The following is a 10,284-nucleotide window of genomic DNA, read 5'->3' as shown; positions in this document are numbered from 1 at the left end:
TAGCCGGTCCCAAGCCCGAATAAAAGGAGAGGGTTGTGTTAGGCTTTCGACAGCCAACGTTAAACTTTGTCGAATCTATATGACATGGATCAATTACGTTGTTAATTAAAAATATATTTGTAATAGGTGTAATTTGGTTGACAATACATGTTTAGTTTGCAAAAAAAACTTAAATTTGTTTCATGCAAAATACACTCTTGAAAAGAGGAGTAAAGAGAGTTTTAAGTTTGACTACTACTAAGAATTAATCACAAAGTCAACCCAAGAGATTAAAGCTTAGTAAGATATTTGGGTCCCACCAAAAGTAGTTCAACAAAAAAAAAATGTGATATTTAAAGAAATTTCTTAAAATTTTCAAAATAAATTGAATAATTATATAGAGGGGATTGCTAATGCCTAGGCACCATATTTTCAGTTGAAATGTATTAGCAATTAATACAAAAAAATTGGACCAAAAGTCCAATTAATTCTTATTTTCTCAAAACAAATATAGGGATACTACAGTTATTTAATATTTAATGTTAAAAATAAAAAAAATTCTTATTCCTCTCTTCTCTTTATCTTTCCTCGTCGAACTATTCCCTACTGCCTCCGAGACCTTGTTTTCCGATTACCCCTACACTTTCAATTGCACCACTATAACTTGATTCATTTTATAATTTACATATGATTTTATAAAGATATCTTCGATCGACTCATTGTCTCGGTGGGAATGGCATGCCTATGCAATATTCATGCTTTACTTTGGCAATTTCAAGAACTAGAAGATGGGCTATGTGTGTGGTACGATGATTTGGCACCAAAGGACATAATATATCCCACGTGAATAGGAGAAGAATGAATTATTGAAAGAAAAAAAAGGATTAATCAGTACTGAAAGGATATACACATTCAAAAAATAAGATTCAGATGCCTAGCAGCAAGGAAAGAAAGAAGATAGAGAAGAGAAAGTATAACGAGTAACTGAAAGAAGAGAGAGGAGAAAGAAATGATTTTTTTCAAGTTTAATTAAACGATAAATTACTGTCTTTACCCTAAAATAATTTTAGAGAAACAAAAGAATTCATTAATTTTTGGATAAATGGTCACTTTTGTGTCTGAATGTGTAATTTGCTAAAAAATGCGTCACTAAAAGTGTAAAAAATGTGATAAATATATCCGACCGTTAACTTTCATCAGTCACAGTTAATAAAATAGCCTAGCCTACGTGAAACAGAGGGACAAATTTGTCACTGAAATAATTGTGAACGTGATTATATCTAATTGTCAGCATAGGGACATATTTGTCATATAATATTTTTTTTTACTTTTCGTCTTCTCACTCCGCTGACAAATATATTCCTAAAACATGAAAATATAAAATTTAGTCATCGAAAGTGTAAAAAGTACAACAAATATATCTAAACGTTAATAGTAGATTATGACTAATTATTATAATTTGAAAAAATTTATAATGATTGTGATAAAAAAATTTAAACAAACTCGTAAATTAAATTGAGTCTAAAAGAAAAACGAATACTCGTTTTATAAACTATAAATAATTTTTTTATACTCTCATGCTTGATGAAAAGTTCAAGTAAAAAAATAATTATTATAAAACATTATAGTTAAATTAGATCTATGAATAATTTTTAGGCAAAATTATAATTACAATGACACTTTTAATTTGTAAAAAAATCCACCTCCTTTGAAATGATTTTTTTAAGGTTATACTTTTTTAAATGATCAGTCAATAAAAAATAATTGTGTATGATTTAAAAAAATTAAAAATCAATAAACTTTTATTATAATTTGTAATTTGATGTCATTGCATATACTAATAGACATTCATATTTTATTATGAAAAAATTATGAAAAAAACAATTAAATAAATAGTGTTTGATTAAACAAAAATAATGATTTTCTTATTGTTTTACATTAAATTTTTTTCTTTTTTTTTCCAGTGTTGATAACATTTATTCAAGAGTTAACAACCAAATGATTGATTTTTTTTTTGTAGTTGAAGAAAAGTAAAAAGAATTCGCCAAAACAATAAAAATTCACTTCCTTGGGTAATATTTTATGTATGTCTCAATCGTTTGATGAAGCTTAAAAATTATATAATGGAAATAGACACTTACCACTGTGATATAGCTCTCCCAAAATAATTTCGCAATCACTATAAATTTTTCAAAATTATAATAATTATTCACAATCTATTTTTAATGTCCAGATATATTTGTCACACTTTTTACACCTTCGCGAACTAAATTTTACATTTTTATCTTCTAGGGATGCATTTGTCAGTGAAGTAGGAAGACGAAAAGTAAAAAATATTATATGACAAATATGTTCCTATGCTGGCAACTAGAGATGACCATGTTGACAATTATTTCAGTGACAAATTCGTCCCTCAATGCCACATAAACTATTTTATTAGCGGTGACAGATGGAAGTTAACGGCTAGATATATTTGTCACACTTTTTATACTTTTCAGAGACTAAATTTTGTATTTTCATCTTTCAGGGATACATTTATTAGTGAATTACACATTCAGATATAAAAGTGACTATTTATCCTTAATTTTTAGTCTAAAATATTTTAGTATAGGTTACTAATGAATTCTAAATGAAAAAGAAGTATGTACACATTAGTAATTCCTTTATATATATATATATATATATATATATATATATATGAAATTTGTTTGGAGATGCATCTATTTAGGATAACAATGAATAGGGTTTAGATAGGACTCTAGTACCCAAATTTTAAAAGAATATCTATTTTGATTTGAATCCATATTCTCATAAATAACTTTGGTGCTTATCATCATGTAAATTATCAATATTTAAACAAAAGTATCATTTCATACCTTAGTTAAGAAACATACCAAACAAAATATTTAACTATATTTAAATAAAACATAATAAAGTAATAAAAAACATAATGTGAATAACATAAATAAATTCTAACCAACATAAATTATAAAATAAGTAATTTATAAATTTGCAGGTATGGTGTTTGCACTGCTTAGTTATATGTAGTAATTTATGATATTAAAAAATACAATTTTTTTACTATATATGATTTATATAATAATTTGTGTAACATTATTTTTTATTTTAATTTAATATACTAATTAACATGTGAATATAGAACAGGTTTGCTAGTACAACATATATACCCATTATTATAACCTTTTGTAAATAAATACATATATTTAGAGTCGTTTAATAGAAAATTTTCCTTCTTACCATAAGTATTTGTTACAAATATTCATTAGGTAGGAGTCCAATTGTCATCCTTACACTATCACTATTGACTTGTATGAGTTATGACAATAATAGACACAACGCCGGCCCCAACAATTAGTCCTTGCATTTCCATGTTCTCAAATAGTGACTTATGTTTTCTTTCATCCCTTGCCTCTTTCCTAGCTCATTTCACTTTCTTGCCCTTCTAATGCATAGTAACAGATATTTGTAAAATTGTAAGCATTTCAACCAATTGAATTGTAATTTTTGTCTTTCTTTAGAATTAACGGTGCAACTTGTTCCACATTCAGAAAAGTCTATTTTACTTTTGAAAGGAGTAATATTTTTTTATTCGTGTGCACTTTGGCCACTCTTAAAACAAAATGTGCACATTATAAATACGAAAATATATGTATAAATAGACCCTTTGATATTAAAAAACTCTATTATGTATTTTCTTGAATGGAATTGCGTAATAGAAAGTATTATGACCATTTATTTAATATATATATATATATGACCTGTAATATGAGAATAATTGTCTTATGTGAAAATGAAAATGATTAATCTTAACCGTTAGATTAAACTGAAAAGTTTAAATTAAAATATTTTAAATTTAAATTAAAACTTCATTTAACCATAAATTTTTTATAAGATTTATCAAATATCTTAAATATTTAATTTATGTCAAAATCGTCACCATAACCATCATCACCGTGATCGTCGACATGACCATCATTGTCACCACACAGCGACATCAACGACGACAATCATGTTGGTGGTAACAACAATGGTCATGACAACATCAAAGTGATGGTGGTGACAATGGTTAACGATCATAGTAGTGACACTAACAACAATTATGTTAGTAATGATGTCAGCGGTTGACGATCATGATAGTTGTTGTGGTGACAGTTATAACAATTATTGTGAAAACAGTCATGACTGTGATGATGGTCTTAGTGATAATAAGTTTAAAATATTTAAGAACATTATGATTAAATCTTTAAAATATTTGATTTTTCTATTTGGTACATCTTATAAAAATTTTATAATTAAATGAAGTTTTAAATTAAATTTAAAATATTGTAATCTTTTCATTTTATTTTAATCTAACAGTTAATATTAATAATCATTCTTATTCTTAAATAAAATAATCATTCTCATATTATATGATACATCTTTTTATATATATATATATATATATATATATATATATATATATATAAGGACCATGAGGATTGAAGTGATATATGGTTTAAGTTGAATGAGTCCATGTTGATGTAATGAAGAAGAAAACAGACATGCTCTTAACATTATGAATAATATTCATAATCAAATGAACCAACTTAAACATGTGGGTATGATTTGTTTAGCTTTAGATATTTTTTTTTAACATGAGTATCGCTCAGCCGAGAATTAATAATTGATTTCTTGAGGTACGTATTGAGATCTATTTAAAGGATTAATTTCTTTTATTAGATATTTTTTATGTGTATTAATTAAGAATTAAACTTCTAATCACATATTTAAGAAATAAATTATCTATCAATTATGTCACATTAGTAGTTTTAGATTTTAATTTACATAGAAATTAAATTTCATTTGAGGTCACTTTACTTTGATTGCGATTAATTAGAATTGACTTGTCGTGAAGGTTTTAAAAAATGTTTCGTGATTAAGGTTATCGTGATCAGATCATAGTTGTAATTGTGATTGCGTGGGCTGTATTTATATATAGTTTCTTACAACATCAAAGATTATGATAAAATTGAAACTTTGGCCGTCACTGTTATTTAAAATACTAGTTTTCATATATTAGATTAAATATGATATAGTTTAGTAAAAAATAATTCATCACATACACAGAGAGAGGAAGAGAAATCTCTCTCCAGTCTCCACTACTCCTAAGAAGCCAAAATCATCCTATTAATTAATCATTAATTTATTTAGTCAATCATCTTTGTCTATCACCAAAATCTCCAAAATATAATATAAAAACAGACCAATGAGATATTCTTTCTTTTTTTCTTTGTTTCTATTATGCAAAAACAGCCTTTAGCAACCTCCTTTTTCTTTCCCTTTATTCTCCCATTTTTTTTTAAAACAAATCTTGCTGGCAGTGGCACCCTCTTCCCGGAGTCAGTTTCAAGCATTGATACAAATCATTTCTTTTTTGGGCTACATGGATAGATACAAATAATTCATAATCATATATGAACGCAATGATTGATTAATTAATCTTTCGGATGAATACTTGACTAATTAACTAAACACATTAATGGCATATTTCTCCAGGAATACAAGTATATACAGACAATTGTTTTCTTGTAAACAACAATAATCCAAATGATCGCTTATCTCAGAAACAGAGGGATCATCAATAGAAAAACAAAAACAACGTAAGCTTGTTGTTTTTTTAACCTTCGATACCACGCACATAGTTTCCAAAAATGCATAGAAAATGTGTGGTAAGTTTATTTACTTTTGTAATATTTATATTTTTGTGTCACCATGACATTGTGGAATATTTATTAGATTTGTTAACGATTAGAAAAATCTGATTGATTATCTTTAGTTGAATATTCTGATTAAGAGGATGGAACAAGTATCACTTGCATTAACGATTTGTTAATAATTGAAAGTCTTACTAATAACATTGCAAAGTTTTTCCACATCGCATAAAAATTAAACTAAAAAGAAAAAAATAACAGCATACAACATGTAGAAAATAATGATAATGTTAAGAAGATTCCTGTGACAGTTACATGTTGAGGGAGTGGTAGAAGAGTCATTGTGGCAGTTCCTATCTATTCCACTTCATTGAAAGCTAGTCCCACTTGAGCTTTCTTTCCACAAATCTCTCTTTGCATATCTTCAATGAAAACCTGAGTGTCACCAACTCCATCTTTCAGTTTCATCTTTCACACATACACACTTAAAAAACCACTTCTTCTTCTAGTGCTTCTGATCCAAACCACCACCATACACAAAATTCATATTGAAACTGTGTTCTGTTTGTTTGTTTGTTACTCTACTAATCTTTAGAACAATTCAGTCTTTGGATTTGTTTGTGTCCTTTTTATCAATCAAGGCCACACTCAAAATCCCAAGTTTTATAAATCAAGGTACCCGTAGTGTGTGTTTTATGTGTCATCTATGGTATTTCCAAGTTCTGAATTCCCACATTTGTGTTTGTTTCCAAGATGCATTTTTTGTCCTTTTGTTATTCTGATTTGGATTCTGCATAGCTCCCTTTGTGGGATTGAGTGGATTTTCAATAAAAATCAAGCTCATCTTATATGGGTATGTGCTAAGTTTGTAAAGAGGGTGTTGCAGAGGATGAAGATCCGATGTCATTCTTTATTGTTTTTGTTGCTATTGAGAAACTATAGCATTGGATTATGAGGATTTGAATGAAGGAGGTGGAGAGAGAATAACCATGGAATGTTAATTTTCTTTCTGTTTATCCATCTTTTTTCAGGAGACTAATTCATTTCTGGGGGTAAAGAAAGGGGTGGTGATAAATGTGAGTCTAGATTTGTGTCAATCATTGCTAATTTCTGTTAATAGAGAATTTGTATTCAAGTTGAGAACTTGAAAATTCAAGGTGACGGAAGGACACTGATCACTCGAGTCTTGATCTTTTACATCTGTCCTTAATAGTACTTTCATTTCAGAGAATGGCTTCCTTATGAAGAAATATCAAAATTACAGCATAGGCATGATCTGGATTTTTTAGTAAAATATATGATTTGAGTGAGCTTGCTTTTGTTGGATTGCAATAGCATATACATATTATATATTCTCAAGAGTACAACCACTTAGCTGCAAAAGTACATTGAGTTAGTTGAGTATGTCACATAAAAGAGAGATTTGGAAGTTCTTTATTGGATTTCATCATTCACTATCCAATGGCATATGAATTTTCACCCCAATGATTCACATCATGCTATTTATTGGTGTTATGAGTCTGATCTGACATAAAAACACTTAAATCATATATGTTTCAGGAAAACTGCAGTTAGACATGGGCTAGAAGCCTTTTATATTATGTTGGATTTTCTATTAATGTTTATTGTCTTTAGTTACTTGATTCAGAAACCTTGTACAACAAATCATCTCTAAACTCAACTTTATTTTCTGTTAGCATAATGGAATCTGAAAATGGAGTTGCTATGGAGGACGAGAAACATGTCATTGGGGAAACAACCAAGGAGAACATAAACAAAGAAGCTGAAAACAGTTGTAATGCTGAAATTCAGACCAAGAATGAGGTATCTGAAACTGATGTAAAAGCTGAAGGGCCCAAATCTGCAGCAAGTAAAATCTCAAAACTTGCCAAGGTACCTTATATGTATCAAAATTGTGTCTTCAATTAAACTATTAATAATCATTTACATTTAGAATACACATTACATGATCTTCCACAATAACTAAATTCATATAAATGTGGTTAGGGACATGTTGGCAAAGGTGGTGTTGCTTCAAAGAACAACAAATCTGCCACCAAAGACAAACCCAATTTGAAGTCCACAACTTCATATCAAACACACAGGCCAAACCTTTCCAAGAGCTTTTCTTTCCCAGCCAAATCAGCTGGTGGAGAGGGCGTGAAGAAAAGCACTAATGGCACTCTCGCGAAGACAGAAACTAAGCATGCTAATGGGGCTAAAGCTGAGGCTTCTATTCGCCGTTCAAGCAGGCTGACAAACTCCGAAGTTAACTCAAAGGAGGCAGAAACAAACACTGGAAATTCTAATCAGAGGACTTCTTTGACATCCATCACTAGCCTTAAAACCTCTGAGGTACAGAAACTTTTTTTTTTCTCAGTTCCTTTGTTTAGCTTGATAACTTCTATTCATTCGTCTTTGGTCTCCATGTTCATGACTCCTATTATGTCTACCAGTCTGGAATATTTACAGTGAATGCGGTTACCAAGAGCCTTACATCTGAGGAATCTTTGTAAGTCCTAACCACCCAAGATTTAATAAATCCTTCTTTATGTTATGCCTTAGTTATGGTGTCCTCTATCTATATATTTCAGTACTCAAACTGTAACGAAAAGTGTATACCATTAGGAAGTTACTCTACAATCTGTATTCTTTTGCTGAATGGATTACCACCTTGTAGTTTTTGACTTTATCGCAGACATGTTGATCAGATTTCAACCCCAGCAAAAATTGAAAAACCAAATAAAGAGGAAGATGATGCTCATTCTACAACTTCGTATGATTTACTAAAAATCTCAGATCATTCATCTTGTCCTTGATTGTCTTTCAATCTCACTAGGATTTTAATATGTTGCACCATGACAATGTCATCCTTCTTTTTCTTTAGCTAAAATGTTCATGAAATGTTGTTTATGTGTTATCAGAAGTCATACTCCTTGTAGGAGGAGCAGTGGATCTGGATTTTCCTTCAGACTGGAAGAAAGAGCAGAAAAGAGGAAGGAGGTAGTTGTTGAAACCTTGCAGCCTATTGATTTTAGTATTGAATGTGCCAGCTGTTAATCCTATTTTCTCCTTTTCCCTCAGTTCTTCTCAAAGTTAGAAGAGAAAATTCAGGAAAAGGAAGCAGAGAAAACTAACCAGCAAGAGAAATCAAAGGTGTCAAAACAAACAACTAAATGAATTCAATAGTTTCTGTTCCATGGGATTTGAGTTCTCATTGCCAGGTTATCACTTTATTTTTTTCCCATTTTTTTCTCCTGATTTTCTGGCAGGAAAACCAGGAGGCTGAGATCAAGCAATTGAGGAAGACCATGACTTTCAAAGCCACTCCAATGCCAAGTTTCTACAAGGAACCTCCTCCAAAAGTTGAATTGAAGAAGGTAACTTATCCATCACATGCTCACACAGCTGTTAATGACTTCTAAATTTGTTTTTTCGAAATTTCTTATGGCAATAGAAGCTCATTTTCATGGTAATACAAAATCTGGTCCTTGTTATGGAAGTGTTTCTTAGCAGAGTTTCTTCTTCGGTATATAAACATGGGACATGCCCTTTTCATTTTCACTCTTCTAATGTATTTTATCTACCATTAGATACCTATAACGCGCCCAAAATCTCCAAAGCTTGGAAGGCACAAAGGATCTGCTGTGAACAATTCAGAAGATAAATCTTCTTCTAGTCCACATGGAAAGCAACAACAGAATGATTCAACCAAGGCAAAGGCAAAGGGTAGTAATAAAGAAGTGATTCCAAAGAAACCAATCAGAAAATCTCAAGCCAAGCTGCAGTCTCAGGAAAGTGCAATCAGAAAAACTGAAAAGGATTCTGTGAAGCCTACTAAAGTCGACCAAGATGCAAAAGCTGGCACAGGAAACAATGAAGAATGCCATGATCCATCAGTTAACAATTCTGAATACCAAAATGACATGGAGCAAGAATCCAAAAATGATCATGATCAGAATGGTGCACTGGTCTTGAACTCATCCACACCCGAGATTGTATCATGAGGTTGCTGTTGGAGTGTAGATTCATATATAGCCGGAGAGTATTTATATAAACATAGGACTCCATGTTACGAGTTATTTCATTATTGTTGTGAATATAGAGGTTGCTTCATGTTCATTATAAATCTTGTATTGCATTTAAAGATAGGTTGCTTGTTGTTATATTGAAGTGTTTCTGTTTGTAACGAATATTTTGTTAATTCATTATTTACCAAACAATTCATGTGTTTTTCCCTCTAATTAAATAAACACTTGACTACAAGACCATTTCTCTTCGTTGCTTGATTGCTTCCTATGAAGCAAAGCATGCAAGAAAGGTTCTCTTCCAAGTTAATTGTAAAGATAACCCGCATCCATCACATAAATGAAACTTTTTGTTTTTGATCTACAAATGTTAGTTGTTAGAAAGATGAAAGAAAGAAAAAAAAAAACTTCAACATTGTAGGCAATGTTCAAGGCAAGCATTCCCCCTTTTATAAAGCATTTGGATCTGCATCACGTTGGCTTTAAAGACACATCAATTTCACACTTGATGCAGAAGCTAATACGGATAGCTTCTAAATGTTAATCCTTGTTGAATTTTACTGAGT

General features: G+C 30.3%; 1 protein-coding gene across 4 annotated transcripts; it reads left to right on the top strand.

The window, feature by feature from the left end:
* The first annotated feature begins 5,393 nt into the window (after positions 1 to 5,393).
* Positions 5,394 to 9,913, top strand: LOC100804644 (protein WVD2-like 4). 4 transcript variants are annotated; one of them, XM_014768335.3, is made up of 10 exons: positions 5,845 to 6,365; positions 6,722 to 6,766; positions 7,388 to 7,583; positions 7,698 to 8,045; positions 8,147 to 8,202; positions 8,389 to 8,466; positions 8,615 to 8,693; positions 8,775 to 8,846; positions 8,963 to 9,070; positions 9,284 to 9,913. In XM_014768335.3, exons 3-10 carry the CDS (start codon positions 7,392 to 7,394, stop codon positions 9,695 to 9,697), a joined length of 1,347 nt encoding a protein of 448 aa, XP_014623821.1. In that variant the 5' UTR covers positions 5,845 to 6,365; positions 6,722 to 6,766; positions 7,388 to 7,391; the 3' UTR covers positions 9,698 to 9,913. The 4 variants fall into 4 exon arrangements, with proteins under 4 accessions (XP_014623823.1, XP_014623825.1, XP_014623821.1 ...); XM_014768337.3 differs by lacking the exons at positions 5,845 to 6,365; positions 6,722 to 6,766 and adding an exon at positions 5,394 to 5,708; XM_003519055.5 differs by lacking the exon at positions 6,722 to 6,766 and having other exon boundaries at positions 5,849 to 6,365.
* Positions 9,914 to 10,284: the final 371 nt, after the last annotated feature.

This window comes from Glycine max, chromosome 2 (assembly GCF_000004515.6).
Source record: "Glycine max cultivar Williams 82 chromosome 2, Glycine_max_v4.0, whole genome shotgun sequence".
NCBI lineage: Eukaryota > Viridiplantae > Streptophyta > Magnoliopsida > Fabales > Fabaceae > Glycine > Glycine max.
Note: the sequence above shows the minus strand (reverse complement) of the source record. Positions and strands in the feature narration are given on the sequence as shown.